The sequence below is a fragment of the Phyllostomus hastatus genome, unplaced genomic scaffold, assembly GCF_019186645.2.
Source record: "Phyllostomus hastatus isolate PE091 unplaced genomic scaffold, TTU_PhHast_1.1 phas_scaffold_585, whole genome shotgun sequence".
Classification (NCBI taxonomy): Eukaryota; Metazoa; Chordata; class Mammalia; order Chiroptera; family Phyllostomidae; genus Phyllostomus; species Phyllostomus hastatus.
In genome coordinates, this window is record NW_025334037.1 from 18,569,299 (window position 1) to 18,586,950 (window position 17,652).

Sequence of the window (17,652 nt, forward strand, 5' to 3'; positions counted from 1 at the left end):
GACATCCCAGATCTGGTGAGCCACAATTTGAAAAGTCATGTCACCGAATAATTTTAACATCATTTCCATCATATTATTAATAACGTGAATTTTCACTGATGCATATTTTGTTCTCGTTCTCTCGGATTGTCCTTTGAGGACTGTTGCCTCAAGGTAACCAAGGATCCCAAGCCTAGCAGAACCCAAAATGAAAAGCCCAGGGCACTCCAAGAGCCGTCGTCCGAGGGCCGAGAACTGAAAATGCCTCCCTGAATTCGCAGAAAAAGCCCGGTCTACAACCGAGATCAAATCAGCCACCCACGCGCCAAGGCGGGGCCAGATCTGGAGGCTGAAGGCCAGGCTCGCTCAGGGCTCAGGACAGAAGATTCCACTGCGAAAGCGAAGTGGCGCTCCCAGGAGGTGCCTGCCAGCGCCCGCAGCAGGTAGGCGGCCCCGGGAGGAGGAGCGCTGGCAGATGCTTCCCCAGGTAGCCGGTGCCTCCCTTTCCCACTACCGGCTCTGCGGCCTCGCGCGATCCAGGCTGGAAGTCAGGTCGCGCTCGTCCCACGGTCTGCCAGGGCGCCCCTCTGCGAACCCCAGGCGCTTCCTTGGCCCGAGCGCGGGAACTGCCCTCCAGCCCCGTCGAGAGCGAGGTCCGGAGCATCTCCGATATTTGGGCGGCGTCAAGGTGGAGGTTCTGGCGACCACAGGCACTACCCTACGACGAGGCTCCGGCCAGGGAGCTGCGGGAACATGTGCCGGGACCTGCAGGTGAGGACCGGGTGGCTTGGCCCCGGTGGGGAATGGGTTACTCTGGGGGGGCCACCTCCCCAAATCGGTCCGATTCGAACGCGAGGCAGAGGGTCGCCCGCGGCGATGGGTGCCAGCCAGCTCAGCCATCGGCAGAGTCCTGGGGCGCGGCATTTGTCCCCAGGCACGCTTGGGGCCGCTTTCAGGGCGTGGATCGACCCGGGTGACCGAAACCGCGAGCGGGGCACAGTAGTCCGGTGGCTTTGAGCACCACAGGTCCGTGACTCAGTTCCTACAGAAACTCAAAGTACTGAGCCAGGGTCTTTTTTGACGAGTTTCTCTGTTTTGTTTTTTGTTTTGTTTTAGTTTGTTTGATCGTTGCTGGACTATGTTTGCACTTATGATTCTACTTAGCCTACTGCCCATAGCTACCTTGGCGTTCCCTCATTGCACAAGAAGTCCAGAGGCGTCCACGCGCCTGGGGGAACAAGGTAAGCACCGCTTCCCTTTCCCAGGAAACCCTCCTGGAACCCCAAGCCGCGTATTACAGATCTCATACTACGAAGCATGATGTTTGAACTTACATGCCCTCGTCAGTAATAGAAGCATTAAAATATTTACTGTAATTTGTGGTTTATTGGTTAAGTGCAATTTACACAAATTTACATCTGAGTTACTTTTGACTAAATATACGTATTTAAGACTTGGTTTGTGGTTAACTTGAATGGCGAACCTATTTCAGCTTCTAAAATCAGTGAGTGCCTTTTTTTTAAAAGATGTTGCTATGTGGTAATTATAATTAGCATAATTACTTGTTCTTCCTGGAAAGAGGGAGAGAGAAGCCAAGATCTAGTCTGGACTTGTTGAGACCCTGGGCGAGTAACTTGAGGCCTTTCTGCTTGGATTTCTTCATCTGTAAAACAATGGGAGTGAGGAGTGAATGATCTCTGAGGCCCTTCTTCATTTGCAAATCTCTGGATACAGTTAAATGGTTGTAAAATTAAGTTTGGGGCTTGCTAACCTAGAATTTCACACCTTGTGGGGTCCAGGTCATAAACAAACTGATCCCTGCCCATCTTTTCAGAGCCTAACATAGAAAACAAAGAAAAGAAAAGGGCTTTGTCTCAGCATCCTTCTTGCTGCCCTGTCATTGGGCTTCCTACCCAGTTACTAGGACTTCGAACCTACTTCCCCGCTCATTCCTGTCGCTTCTCCCTTCCCATCAGATTCTACTCTCAGCTCCTTTTCAGCTGGGAAAGATCTGTTACACTAATACTCCTGGATGACTTATTAATGATTAATACAGCTTAGTGTGTTAAACCTTCTAGGAGTGTCTGTGTATTTTAAGATAAGGCAATTACCTTAATCCAAAGTAATCAAACCCTGATGGCAGAACTCTAGGCAATTGGACAAGCTAGCTGGTGAGAAAAGGACAGATTTCAGAAGGAGATCCTTCCTGGAACCTCTCAAGTTGTACCATATATGTAAGTCCGCTCATACATAAGGTTGATGGCCCATTCTCACTGGGACCAGACACTGATCCCCAGAATACTTGTGAATGTCTTCATCCACACCATACAGACAAAAAGACACTCAGGAACATCACAAACTCTGGAAGGAATTTAGAGATCATACTTGAGTGCAAAAGGCTGGGGATGACATCTGTGGGAAATGTAAAAGAGGAATTCTCTGTATTTAAAAATCTGACTTGTTTAGTTAGTAACCACTTTATTTATATACATACTCTGTGCCAGGTACAGGAAATGTAGAAATGAAAGACTGTTACCCTTGCCCTGATCAGGGAGGCAGGGTGTAAACAGAAAATCTCCGTAAACTCTGAAACAGAGGTAGGAACAGAGACCCAGAGAGCAGAGGAAACAGTGAGTGGTAGTAACTCTGTCTTAGGAGAGTTGTGTGGCACAGAAGCCAAGGCTCTCTGTCTGCAAACAAGACACAGTAAATGGGAATACGAAAAGTAACTAAGAAAATAAGAGACCTCAGCCCTGGCTGGGGTAGCTCAGTGGATTGAGTGCGGGCTGTGGAACAAAGGACCACTGGTTCGATTCCCAGTCAGGGCACATGGCTTGGTTGCAGGCCAGGTCCCCATTGAGGGCCACGTGAGAGGGAACCACACATTGATATTTCTCTCCCTCTTTCTTTCTCCCTCCCTTCCCCTCTGTCTAAAAATAAATAAAATCTTGAAAAAGAAAATAAGAGACCTCCAGCAAAATTCTGATAAAGGCCAGTGACTTAAAAGGGATTTATTTAGACAACATGGGGAAACAGGAGAGAGGAAGAGAATGAAATATTTGGGTTGGCGGGTCTGAAACAGTGGAATGCACAGAGAGCCTCTCAGAATGGTCGAAGACGGGAGAAACGGAGAAGAGTAGAGAATCTGGGGGGCGGAATCAAAAGTGCAAAGACCAGAGGGAAAATAGGGTCTTTAGTGGAAGTTCAGGATGCTCCATAGGCAAAAAGTTTGGTTCTTTCAGTGCTAAGCATTTTCAGGGTTACTTAGAATCCAAATAACAAAGGACAGTGTTTCTCCTGGGACTGGAAGGGAGGCAGGGAAAGGTTTGGTAAGGCACTGAAGGTCCAAGGTCAACCACTGACCAAACCGGAACTTTCACAGTCAAGGAAGTGGCAAAACAACAGCCTCTGGAAGGCATGTTTAATGGGGTGAGGTTGTTTACTGACATTAATATCACTTCAGGAACAATACAGATATTTATGCCTCTCTCTTTTGTATGCCTTTCAAGTTGAAAGCAGCTTTACTGAGTGCCATTTGGAGGATGGGGTATTTTTATAACTCAGATAACCTACTCGAACAGAAGGCCGACAGGAGTATGGCACTGCTTTTTAGCCAATAAAATGTAAAACTTTGGGCAAATTTCAGAAGTAGCAATACAGAAACAGATTGCTAGCTTTCCTTTCTAAATTAGATTTCACATAGTAAGTATAGCTAGGTAGGTGATAAATAACTGCATCACTGGTTTAGTACTTTAAACCTATACCAAGTCAAGTAATACCAGACTATACCTATGAATTGCTTCAACTGATAGAATTTTGGTCCAAGAATTCTTTCCACAATAGGAAAGTTGACTTCATTCATTCATGTAGTAAGCACTTTTTTTAACACCTCTTGTATGTGCAGGCACCAGCATCCCTGCTTTAATGAAACTTTCCTTCAAGGGAGGGGAACAGAATGGTAACAAATAAGTTAAATAATAGAACACTAGGCAGTCATAAGTGCTATGGAAGAAAAACAGAATATAATAGGGGGTGGGGGTACCAGAGATGGGTAGGTGGGGGTGGGGTTCAAGGGGACATTGAACAAAATCCTGAAGGAGGTCCTGGCTGGTGTGGCTCAGTGGATTGAGTGCGGGCTGTGAACCAAAGGGTCACCAGTTCGATTCCCAGTTGGGGCACATGCCTGGGTTGCCGGCCAGGTGCCCAGTACAGGGTGCAGGAGAGGCAACCACACATTGATATTTCTCTCCTTCTTTTCCCTTCTCTCTAAAATGAATAAATAAAATCTTTTTTAAAAAATCCCCTTTTGCACAGCTAAAGAAAACAGTATCAAAATAAAAAGAGAACCAACTGTATGGGAAAACATATTTGCCAATGATACCTCAGACAAGGGTTTAATCTCCAAAATATATAAAGAACTTACACGACTCCACTCTAAGAAGACAAGTAACCCAATTAAAAAATGGGCAAAGGACTTGAACAGACACTTCTCCAAGGAGGACATACAGAAAATCCAAAGACACATGAAACGATGTTCAATATCGCTAACTATCAGAGAGATGCAAATTAAAACCACAATGAGATACCACTTCACACCAGTCAGAATGGCCATCATAAACAAAGCAACAAACAACAAGTGTTGGAGAGGTTGCGGAGAAAAGGGGTCCCTAGTGCACTGTTGGTGGGACTGCAGACTGGTACAACCACTATGGAAAGCAGTATGGAACTTCCTCAGAAAACTAAAAATGAATCTGCCTTTTGACTCTGCAATTCCATTGCTGGGACTATATCCTAAGAACACTGAAACACCAATACAAAAGAACCTTTGCAACCTAGATGCCCATCAGTAAATGTATGGATCAAAAAACTATGGTACATTTACACAATGGAATTCTATGCAGCAGAAAGAAAGAAGGAGCTCCTACCCTTTGCAACAGCATGGATGGAGCTGGAAGCATTATGCTAAGCAAAACAAGCCAGGCAGTGAAAGACAAATACCACATGATCTCACCTTTAACAGGAACCTAAACAACAAAACAAAGAAACAAGCAAAATATAACCAAAGACACTGAAATAGGGGACAGACTGACAGTGACCAGAGGGGAGAGAAGAGGGAATTTCAGGGGGGGAATGGGTAGGGTTTACAGGAACAAATTTGGAGGACACATGGACAAAAACTAGGGGTGGGAGGTAATGGGGGGGAAGAGGAGAGGGTTGGGTGGGTGGGCTGGTATGGAAGTAAGTGAGAGAAAACTGTACTTGAACAATGATTAAAATAAAATTTAAAAAAAAAATCCTGAAGGAGGTAAGTGAACAAACTGAAAGAAGAAAGTTTCATTCAGAGGTAACGGCAAGTATAAAGTCAGGAGAGAACCAGGCATGTTGGAAGACAGTGTGTTTTAACAGTTTTTAATTAAGCAATTAAATTCTGTTTTTAATTAACAATTGTAGAGCGTGGGTAACAAGGAGACCCCTCCGAGGGCCATTGCAAGAATCCCAATGAGAGATGACAGAGACTTGGGAAAATGTTCATTCTTTTGCCATTTGGTGAAAACATAAAATCCTCAGGAAGACCAGGGAGCCCTGACCAGGGTGGCTCCGTTGGTTGGGTAGCTCGCAAAGCGAAATGTCACTGGATGGATTCCTGGTCAGGTCACATGCTGGGGTTGCGGTTCTGCCCCTAGTCGGGCATATAAGATAGGCAACCTATCCATGTCTCTCTCCATTTCTTTCTCCCTCCCTTCCCCTCTCTCTAAAAATAAATAAATATTTTTAAAGGCAGATAAGGAAGAAGAAAGAACAGAAATTTCATCACACAGGTCTGCCTTTGGGAATATTTCTTAAAACAACTATCAACATTTTAGCTTTCCCTTGGCTCAGATAGTCTGTGTATGTTATTTGTAACATTAAAAAGAATACGTTAGACTAGTACTGGCCAATAAAAATATGTGAAACAGAAATAATTTATAATTTTCCAATAGCCACATTAAAAAATGGAAAAAGAAATAGGTGAAATTAAATTTAGTAATGTTTTTAATTTAACCTACTATATTCAAAATATCATCTCCAAATATAAGCAGTATAAAACACTAAGATATTTCACAGTCTTTTTCAACTGGTTTTGAAATCCTGCGCATATTTTACAATCCCAGCACATCTCAATTCAGACATAGCCACATTTTAAGTGCTTAGTAACCTCTGTGGCTACTGAGGCTCACGGCTACTGTATCAGACAAAACAGCTAATATTCAGACCTTTTTGGAAAGGTGATCAATTGAAAGGTGAGGAAGATGTGATTGTCTTCAAGGCGCTAAGAGTAAATGGCCTTCCTGGGGTCACTCGCAGATCAGTTTCTCATCTTCCAGCCCATGCCTTCCGTCTTGTTTTTCAGTTGCCCACTTTAATGCACTCTCTCTTCACTCAGTTAGCAGTGAGCAACACCAACACTTTTCAACTCTCAGTGAGTTTCTGAATTCCATTCTCAGTACTGTGTCTGTATGTTGCAAGATCACTTAAGCTTTGCTTATATGATACCAGAAGAAGTTTCAAGTTTGTGGGCTTTGGAATTGCTGCTATGGTGGGATATCCTTGTTTTGTGTTAACCTCTGTGTAACTCTATCATGTTCACCATTTACTTTCCCAGAAAATATAGAGGGGGTCTTGCAAAACAGGGTAGATACATATTTGAGGGACAGGTGGGAGGAGCTACTCCTTTGGGAGGGGTCTTCATATCTTTTAATTAATTTTATAATTAATGTATAATTTTATTAACTTAGAAAATTAAAATTTTATAAGTTTTAGTATAAACTTGATATATTGACCAATGTCAGTCAAAAATTTCATAATTTTAAAAAATGTATTAATCTATCATTTTAAAACATAAATGGATCTTAGTGATTATTTAGTGCATGTCCTAATTTTATAAGTGAGGAAATGAAAACCCAGAGATATGAGTGACTTATCCCAGGATACACAGCTGATAGTTTGAGCCAAGTTAAAAACAAGAATTTTCTGTCTTCTAACACTTGTTCCAGTACTGTCCATTGCACCAGACTAATTTCTCTCCATCCAGAATTAAGAAAGCCAACCCTCTAGGAATAGAACAGTCTGACCTGTCATTTACTGAAAATATAATTTTCTGGAGGGAAAAATAATGTTTAAATAATTTTTACTTATGCTCATAATTTTGGACATAATCAAGTCCAGAATTTTCTGGAGTTATGCTAATATTTGTATTTCCTATTTAGCAGAAATTATTTGTACTGATATGTCTTTTTATCAGATTTGAAAACCATACAAGAAAGTTTGGTGTAATTTAACCACGTCAAGGGAACTATTTACTCTTGCTACCATTTAAACAGGAATTGTCTTCCTTATTCTTATTAGTGTTTAAAATGTTTCTATTCTTTATTAGTCTTTACATCAAAAGAAGAAGCAAACTCTTTCATACATAGACACCTGCTATATAATAGATTTGATTTGGAACTCTTCACTTCCGGCGACCTAGAAAGAGAGTGCTATGAAGAACTTTGTAATTTTGAGGAAGCCAAAGAGATTTTTGTGGATGAAGATAAAACGGTAATTTGGTTGATGATGTTAATTGTCTGAAAATTTATTAAATAGTTCTTAAGAAAATGGCACTTTCATTTATTAGAGCTTTTATGCTTTAAATGAAATCAGTATTCTATACGTGTTATCTTTTTCTACTTCCTTAAAATGCTGATTAGCTTTAGATTTAAACTTGGCTTTATACTTAATTAACTAGGCTTATAATAATTAGCAGATTATCATTTGTGCTGTAATTTTGTGTTTAATGTTTATTATATTAAAAAAAATTATGAAGCAGAGTTAATTAAACTTCAGGATATAATTTGAGTTAGTTCTCTGACACAGACTTTAATCATTAAAACTCAGAGCAATTTTCCCTGGCTGGCGTAGCTCAGTGGATTGAGCACGGGCTGGGAACCAAAGTGTCCCAGGTTCGATTCCCAGCCAGGGTACATTCCTGGGTTGCAGGCCATAACCCCCAGCAACCGCACATCGATGTTTCTCTCTCTCTCTCTCTCTCTCTCTCTCTAAAAATAAATAAATAAAATAAAAAAAAAAACCTCAGAGCAATTTTTTCTGTCAGTGACCTATCCTGTTTCATTACTGTACTTGTATTTCAAGTATTGACAATCTACTGTGTGCCAAGTTCTCTGCTGCAGACTGGAAATACAAAATATGTAGTCCCTGCACTCAGAAGTGTATTGTTTGGTATGTCTGTAACTTAAGGAAGAAACTTTTAGAAATTCTCCCTTAAAATATAATTAAATGCTGTCTGTTAATCTTGAAAAGGACAAAACAGAGATAGCACTGTCCTTGTTATAATCTAGCATATTCTTGAAGAATGTTAAGTGACCCAAATTCTTTACTTTGGTAGATTAAATAACCCCAGCTCCTTTTTCCCTTCCTCAAAAGTTCCATTTTATTTTACTCTTTGGTCAATAAGAACTCTCTAGGTAGCCTTTAAATGCAGGTATTCACAGAACTTAGTTCTTATTCTTTTTTTTTCCCCTAAAAGGTGCCCAGGCTCCATGCTAGTATCTGCCACCTGTATTAGAGAAGGAAAACAAAGTCTAAAATTTTGTAATAGTGCCTGTTGAGATTCATTCTGTTTTTCACAAACCCATTTTATAATTGTATCATGGCTCCTTAAAATCCGCTTCCATTCTCAAGTAATACTGAACAGCCAAATCCATAAATGCCTTTCAATAAAAGCTAGCAAACTGAGGGCCCACCTAGCATAGAAAAATTCAGACTCCTTTTCAAAAATGAGTGTCCTGCCTCAGCTTCCATCTTTGGTACTTTCACAGACTCTCCAATGCAGTAGTTCCCCGAGGCCTGAGTGGGAGCTCTGGGCAGGGGAGGGGAGAATAGCAGGGCACAGTGGTAGAGAGGATACACTGGAATTGGTCTTCCAACCCCGACCGATTCCAGAGTTGGAAGAAATAGTGGTGCATGGTAGTGCTTTAATTAGAGTGAGTCATACCCTTTAACTTGAATAAGTGGTAGCCTACCTATGGCACATGCAAAAATTTACCACCTCTAGTTTAGGTCATTGGGAGCAAATGAAATAATAAATTAAATAAACTTGAAAAATTTACTTTTCTCTTAGATGGCATTTTGGCAGGAATATTTGATTAAACAACCAACTGTAAAATCAGGTAAGATGAGAATTGATTAAATAATGTTTTTCCCACACCCTCTCTTTTATAATACATTTCGGTTTCATTGTTTGAGTTTGTTTGTTGCTCAACATACTTGTAAATCCAAGGAAGATTGCTCAATTACACCCTGGGCTATCTAAGATGGAGAAGGTCACATTCATGTATTTGTACACTGAAAATCAAGTTTGGCGAGATACTGAAGGAATGCAATAATAGGCTTAAAAATGCTTTAAACAGCTCAGCTAAGTCAAGACTTGAGCAGAATAAAAGTAGTGCTCTGTTGGTTTCAAGTAGTAAGCTACTTTAATTTTTTATCTTTGCTTACCATTACAAGTTAATGGAATATGTATGCTACTGGGTAAGTTAAGATTGTTAGCTAGAATGAAGTAACTTCTAGAGAAGCTTGATCCTGTCTTTTACCTATATTGATCACCTCTAGCTGACTTTTAGGTGAGTTTTTTGCTATTCTTTCATTCCATTTAGGTAGGGTCCCAGCTTACAGGGAGAGGATTTCATATATCCACTAGAGTAGCTCAATACATTTGTCTTAGTAGTTAATATCAAAGTGTTACCTCGTGGAACAAAGTTTGTGTTTATTCTACTTAGTCTTTTTTAAAAGTATATTTTATTGATTATGCTATTACAGTTTTCCCAACTTTTCCCCCTTTATCCCCTTCCACACTGCACCTCCCAACCCACCAGCATCCCCCAACTTAGTTCATGTCCACGGGTTGTACATATAAGTTCTAGGAGTTCTCTGTTTTCCATACCATTTTTTATCTCTCCTGTCTATTTTATGCCTACCAATTATGCTTCTTCTTCTCTATACCTTTCCCCCCCATTCCTCCCCTTCCCCTCCACACTGAAAACCTTCCATGTGATGTCCATTTCTCTGATTCTGTTCCTGTTCTAGTTGTTTGCTGAGTTTTTGTTTTCATTGTTTTTCTTTTTTATAGGTTCATTTGTTGATACTTGTGAGTTTGTTGTCATTTTACTGTTCATAGTTTTTGGTCTTCTTCAATTTCTTAGATAATTCCCTTTAACATTTCATATAATAAGGGCTTGGTGATGATGAACTCTTTTACCTTAACCTTATCTGGGAAGCACTTGATCTGCCCTTCCATTCTAAATGATAGCTTTGCTGGAATGAGTCATTTTGGGTGTAGGTCCTTACCTTTCAAGACTTCAAATACTTCTTTTATTTTTTTTTAATCATTGTTCAAGTACAGTTTTCTGTGCTTTACTCCCATCCCAGCTCACCCACCCATCCCTCCCCACCTCCCTCCCATTTCCGCCCCCCTAATTTTTGTCCATGTGTCTTTTATATTTGTTCCTGCAAACCCTTCCCATTCTCCCCTGAAATTCCCTCTCCTCTCCCCTCTGGTCACTGTCAGCCTGTTCTCTATTTCAGTGTCTTTGGCTATATTTTGCTTGTTTGTTTGTTTTGTTGTTTAGGTTCCTGTTAAAGGTGATATCATGTGGTATTTGTCTTTCACTGCCTGGCTTGTTTCGCTTAGCATAATGCTTTCCAGCTCCATCCGTGCTGTTGCAAAGGGTAGGAGCTCCTTCTTTCTTTCTGCTGCATAGAATTCCATTGTGTAAATGTACCATAGTTTTTTGATCCATTCATTTACTGATGGGCACCTAGGTTGCTTCCAGCACTTAGCTATTGTAAATTGTGCTGCTATGAACATTGGGGTGCATAGGTTCTTTTGGATTGGTGTTTCAGGGTCCTTAGGATATAATCCCAGCAGTGGAATTGCTGGGTCAAAAGGCAGATCCATTTTTAGTTTTCTGAGGAAGTTCTCAGTTTAGTTTTCTGTTTTCCATAGTGGTTGTACCAGTCATGACTTCAAATACTTCTTTCCAGCCCCTTCTTGCCTGCAAGATTTCTTTGAGAAATAAGCTGATAGTGGAATGGGCACTCCTTTGTAGGTAACTGTCTCCATTTCTCTTGCTGCTTTTGAGATTCCCTCCTTATCTTTAATTTGGGTAATGTAATGATGATGTGCCTCAGTGTGTGCTTCCTTGGGTCTAACATCTCTGGGACTCTCTGAGCTTCCTGGACTTCCTGGAAGTCTATTCCCTTCATGAGTTTGGGGAAGCCCTCCTTCATTATGTTTTCAAATAAGTTTTCAATTTCTTGCTCTTCCTCTTCTCCTTCTGGCACCCCTGTGATTTGAATGTTGGAACATTTAAAGTTGTCCCAGAGGTTCCTAAGCCTCTTCTTATTTTTTTGAATTCTTGTTTCTTTGTTCTGGTTGAATATTTATTCCTTCTGGTCCAAACCATTGATTTGAGTCCCGGTTTCCTCCCCTTCACTGTTGGCTCCCTGTACATTTTCCTTTATTTCACTTTTCACAGCCTTCACTTTTTCCTCTATTTTGCAACCTTACTCAACCATTTCTGTGAGCATTTTGATTACCAGGGCTTTAAATTTTCCATCGGATAAGTTGGCTATCTCCTCATCGCTTAGCTCTCTTAATGAAGTTTTGCTCTGTTCTTTCATTTGGGCCCTATTTCTTTGTCTCGGGGCACCTATTAAGGTATAAGGGGGTGGGGCCTTAGGTATTCACCAGTGCAGGGCAACCCTCCTTGCTGCTCTGCAGTGCTGCCTATGGGGGAGGGGCCAGAGAGGGAACTGTGCGACTCGCCTACTGGGCTCTAGCCCCACTTTCCCACCAACCCTCATGTGAGACTGGGGAGATTTTCCTGCCGTGGCAACCCCCGCTATAGTCCACAGTCAGAGCTGACTGTGGACTACAGTTTCTGAGTTTCAGTTTCCTGTTCAGTCATCCCCACCCACACAGTTGCCTCCTCACTGAAGCCAGCCCCACCCACAAGATCAGCCACCTTGCCCTCACTGTCCACAGACTTGCCCCAGGTTCTGGCCATCTGCCCATCTTACCAGTCTGGTTGTTCCAGTTGACTGTTTCTTTAATTCCTTGGTTGTTGGAGTTCCATGATGTTTGATTTTCTGGCACTTCTGGTTGTTTATTGATTTCAAATTGGTTGTTATCCTCCTTTTGGTTGTGTGAGGAAGCGAACGGTTTCTACCAATGCCTCCATCTTGGCAGGAGCTCTCTACTTAGTCTTGAATAGTCTCCATTTAATATGACCTATTTAAAAAAAGTGAAACCATACCTAGGGGTTTTAGGAAGTGTCCTTTAAAAATTCTTTAGATCATATGTCTAGCATAAAGACTTTTTAATTAATCAATAATAAGCCCAGCTGACATGGCTCGGTTGGTTGGAGCTTTATCCTGTGCACCAAGGGGTTGCTGGTGCTATTCTGGTCAGGGCACATGCCTGGGTTATGGGTTTGGTCCCTGGTTGGGGCGTGCGCTGGAAGCAGCTGATCAGTGTTTCTCTGTCTGTCTGTCTCTGGAATAAATAAATACACTTAAAAAATGAAATAAAGCCCTGGCTGGTGTGGCTCAGTGGATTGAGTGCCAGCCTGCCAAACAAAGGGTTGCAGGTTGAATTCCCAGTCAGGGCACATGCCTGGGTTGCAAACCAGATCCCCAGTAGGGGGCGCATGAGAGGCAATCACACATTCATGTTTCTCTCCTCTTCCTCCCTTCCCTTCTCTCTAAAAATAAACAAATAAAATCTTTAAAATAAATAAATAAAAAAGAAAAGAAAAGAAGCCCTCATCTGTATGGCTGAGTTGGTTGGCACATTGTCCCACAGCTGAAAGGTTGCTGGTTCAGTTTGCAGTCAGGGCACATGCCTAAGTTGCAGGTTCGATCCCCAGTCCACTGTGTGCAACCCTCAGTCTGCACATGTAAGATTCTGGGTCTAGCTGGATCTCTGGTCTGGGTGTGTATGGAAACAGCTAGTCGATGCTTCTATCTCACATCAATGTGTCTCTCTCCCTTCCACTCCCCCTTCCTCTCTCTGTCTTTAAAATAAAGAAGGAGAAAAAAAATAAATGAAAAAAAATTTCCTTGGGTGAGGATAATAAATAAATAAATAAATAAATAAATAAAATCAATATTAATTATTCAATGCTTAATACTGTGTTTAAACTCAGGGTTAAATTTATTGAAATCACAGGTGGTGCTTTTCAGTTGTTATATTTATGTTATTTTAATGATTTTTCTTAAGGTGGTAACAGTGAGAAAATTGATGTCATGGGCCTTCTTACTGGACTAATTGCTGCTGGAGTATTTTTGGTTATTTTTGGAATACTTGGCTACTATGTTTTGATCAATAAGTGTAGCAGACAACGGCATCCAGGGTAAGTACCAAGTGAAAATATTTAATTCACTATTATACATTCTCTACTGTTATTTTTTAAATGGATTAAAAAATGGCCGCCTGTTTTTAAATAAACTTTTTACTTTGGAATAATTTTAGGTACAACCTTTAGAAAGGCTGCAAAGGGGTCTCATATATCTTTTACCAGCTTCCCTCATTGTTAACATCTTATGCTATCATAGTACACTTGAAAAACTAACAAACCGACATTGGTACCTTACTATAAACTAAACTCCAGACCTTATTTAGATTTCCCCAATTTTTCCATTATTGCCCTCTTTCTGCTCTAGAATCCAATCAAGATAGTACTTTGCATTTAGTTGCTATGTGTCTCCAGTTTTCTCTATTATACAGCAGTTGTTTTGTTGCCTAATTTAACGCAAATGAAAAACTGTGAGAAAAAGGGAGAGAGAGAAACATCGATTTGTTGTTCCACTTCCTTATGCATTTATTGGTTGTCTCTTATATGTGCCCTGACCAGAGATCAACCCCCCTCACCTTGTTGTACCGGGGCGACACTCCAACCAACTGAACACTTGGCCAGGGTCTCCATATTTCTTTCTTGGGTAGGAGGCAGATACCAGTGTCCCCACATTATTTCCAGAGGGGAAAAGTCCCATAGTTTACTGAGTCACAGCATAATCAGATCTAGCCATGTGGCTATCCAAATAGAAACAGTATTAAGTAGCTTTTAAATTCATTCATTTTTACTGATACTTCAAATTAAATAAGAATTAATAAAATAAAGTAATTATGCCTGGCTGATATGGTTCAATGGATTGAATGCCAGCTTGCAACCCAAAGGGTCGCAGGTTTGATTCTGAGTCTAGGGCACATGCCTGGGTTGTGGGCCAGAGTCCCAGTTGGGGGCATATGAGAGGCAACCACATATAGATGTTTCTCTCCCTGTCTTTCTCCCTTTCTTCCCCTCTCTCTAAAAATAAATAAATAAAATCTTTTAAAAATAATTTTTGGGCTTAGATCAATGGAGTAGGGAAAAGACAATCTGAAAAAGGAAACCATTCCAGTGGAAACAGAGATGGGACAGTATTTATTACACTTACTGAGGAGTGTTAAAGAGGCTACCTTGGCCAGGGCAGAGAGCTATAAAAAATAAGATGAGGCCAGAAAAGGAGGCACAGTATTTGGAACTCAAGTCAGTGGAAAGAAGGCTGCTGGTTAGACTTTTGCAGAGAAGAGTGATGTGATGGAAGTGCGTTTTAGGAGGGATTTGCCCACCAGGCAGTGGGGCAGGGGAGGAAGACCAGAGAAAGGGACAGACATCAGCTGATGTGATTATCTGTGGCTTCAGTTTCCTGGGTTGGTGTTGTGCTGCCTTTCAACACAGCCTGGGTTTGGTTTCAAACCATATTTCGAGAAAATTTTCATCCAGGAGTGGGAGAAAAGGGGAAGTAGCATAAGTAGCATGTTTTTGAGTTCTTATTATAGAGGTAGCTATTATTGTCCCCAGTTTACAGAGAAGGAAACTGAGTTAGGTAACTTGCCTTTAGCCACATAGCTAAGAAATGACAGGATCTGGTTTCACATCCATGTCTGACTTCAAAGCTCTTGATCCTTCCACTATATCAAGACTCTTTCTGCTGTTAGAAACTCAGAAAACTGTTATATTAATAAATTGAGTTCAACTTTTATAAAAACAATCAGTTGAATATTTAAATATTGCCATCTTAACCTACCAGTGCTGCCTTTTCTAGACCTAACTGCTGTCTCTCTGTTTAGCTCTTCAAGGGGCAGGCAGACTCCCTCCATCATTTTCAGAAGACCTGAGGAGGCTGCCTTGTCTCCATCACCACCTGCAGTGGAGGACACAGGATTACCTTCTTATGAGCAGGCAATGGCACTGACCAGAAAACACAGCATTTCACCACCGCCACCATATCCTGGACCAGCAAAAGGCTTTAGGGTATTTAAAAAGTCTATGTCGCTCCCATCTCACTAAACCCACCTTGCCATCCTGGCGGTCCAGGAGATTCATGTTATTTGAATGGTTCATTTTCTCTGAACCATACAGACATGTCCGTTCAGCCCCTTATGACAAACTGCAAGAAGTAAAGGAGGAATAAGCACGAGCACTACACCACAGAAGTCCTGTCAATAATCTTGGACCTGAACTTGTCCATGATCAGCTTGATAAGAAAATTGAACTCCATATCCTTGTAGTTAGGAGCACTTTTTTTGTTTATTTTCATTGTTCCCCCCAAATCTGTACTATGAATGTCACAGCTATAACTGGTGAAATAGCTGTATCCTTTGTGCAGATAAAAGGTTGTAGATTTTTTTGTGTTGAATATTAAAAAAGTAAGAATTCCTAATTATTAGATTATCCCAAGTCATAACATTGGGCCCACGCTTTATTAGAATTCCTGGTTTGTGGCAAATACTTCACAGAATTTGACATTTCACTATAAACTTGTGGTCTTAATATAATAACTTTGTTTTATATTTTAAATTATTGCATAGCATTCACTGTATTTTGCAGGTTTTAAACAACTCTGTTTAAGAGTTGTTAACTCTTGCTATCAGTCATGTTTCTTTATGAGGAGTGGGATCAGTAATTTTCTTTAAAAAAAACACTGGCTAGGGAGTTAGATTTTCAGAAGTTGCAATGGCAAGGATTTGCAAGAGTGGTTATACTAACTAATAAATAGGCCTCAAATCTAAGAGTGAGTAGGACTTGATAAAGTTATCCATATTACTGATGAGTAGACACACCTATTTCATTATTAAATTAGCTATATGTAACTATATCCACATATAATTATTTATCTTGAAAACATATGGAATTTTCTATATAATAGCTTGAGAACCTAGAAAAAATAATCTATTTTTCTGCTTTTAAAATAATATTGATTAAAGTTATGAGCAATCCCTTATATCTCTTAATGTCTGGACACAAAAAAAACACAGATAAACATTTTACCTTATTATTTTGTCTCTTCTAATCATAGATGTGACTAGTCTCTCTTTATGAATGTAGCAGAGAATAAGCTATAAATCTCTGCAGTGAGTGTGTGTGTACAAATTTATGTGGGTGGGTGTGTATGTATGTGTGAATTCATTTCCTCTGTGCAGGAGCTGAAGAAAGACAACTATTAAATTTAATAATGAGATCCAGAATCAAGAAAGAGAGAAAGAGGAAGGGAGGGAGGGAGGGAGGGAGAGAGAGAGAGAGAGAGAGAGAGAGAGAGAGAGAGAGAGGTAGATACTTCTGAGAAATAGAATAGAAAATTCTGTTCTTTGTTTTTACCAGGCATTGCATTTTTCTATTTTTAAGATCATTTGTAAGATTGTATTTTATTTTATAATTTTTACAGAAGTGAGACTAAAACCCACATACATTTGATAATTCCTTCCAAATTAAATGTTTAGAAAGTATAAGTCATGGTACTATATGTATCCAACTCTCCTTTAAGTCAGAGTGATCTTAGGGCAGATAAAAGCAGTATCCTAACTATTACATGCTGCCAATGACATTATCCTTTTAGATTCTTGTGTTTCTTTGTTTGCTTGTTGCAAGAAATCATCTAGAAGACACTTACATTACCTATAAAATTTTACTATTAGTCATACCTTGGCTTTATAAGCACTTTCTCATGTAACGTTGCACCTTGCATTTTGCACTTGCTTAAATCCTCTCTAAAAGGTCAGAAGCAAACTTACTTTGCTCACATTCTAACATCAGACTAAGTTATAGAAGGATAACTTGCCCAAACTCTAACATGCTGTTGAGAGCTAGGTTTAGAAGTGAGCAAGCACACTTTTCTAGGCCCATCTTGTACCTATAGATTAGACCATCTCAAATTATGAAATCCAGAAATATTGTTACTTAATTCTAAATGTATGAAAAATTTATAAGCATTGGTCATATATAAATGTATATAGGTATGTATATTATATATATATATGTATTGTCACACATATTTCTTAGGATGACTAGAAATATAAGATATGATATATCTTATTGAATCGTAATTTGAAATATTCTATGAACTTGTTTATTCCCATTGATTCACAAGAGCCTAACTGCAAAGCTCGCTTCAGCACCTGTGACAACCTCTTTCCCCCAGGAGCAGCCTAGATATGTCGCATGCCATCATTTAGTTGCTCTAACTTAAATGAATGAACCTAGAATTCATCACCTAGAATGCACCTAGAATGAACCTAGAATGCATCATTAAGAT

The 17,652-nt window shown here is 40.2% G+C and overlaps 1 protein-coding gene across 1 annotated transcript; it reads left to right on the forward strand.

Annotated features, from left to right (window-relative positions):
* The first annotated feature begins 380 nt into the window (after positions 1 to 380).
* Positions 381 to 16,345, forward strand: PRRG4 (proline rich and Gla domain 4). Its single transcript, XM_045825465.1, has 6 exons — positions 381 to 750; positions 1,096 to 1,220; positions 7,394 to 7,557; positions 9,137 to 9,185; positions 13,298 to 13,430; positions 15,191 to 16,345. The coding sequence occupies exons 1-6, from the start codon at positions 455 to 457 to the stop codon at positions 15,408 to 15,410; spliced, it is 987 nt and encodes a 328-aa protein (XP_045681421.1). The 5' UTR covers positions 381 to 454; the 3' UTR covers positions 15,411 to 16,345.
* The last annotated feature ends 1,307 nt before the right edge of the window (positions 16,346 to 17,652 follow it).

Bases quoted from the DNA above. Each gene is read 5' to 3' on its own strand.
- PRRG4 (XM_045825465.1), top strand. From the start codon at position 455: ATGCTTCCCCAGGTAGCCGGTGCCTCCCTTTCCCACTACCGGCTCTGC. The intron at 751-1,095 runs GTGAGGACCGGG...GTTTTGTTTTAG, and splicing joins ACATGTGCCGGGACCTGCAG to TTTGTTTGATCGTTGCTGGA. The intron at 1,221-7,393 runs GTAAGCACCGCT...ATTCTTTATTAG, and splicing joins CACGCGCCTGGGGGAACAAG to TCTTTACATCAAAAGAAGAA.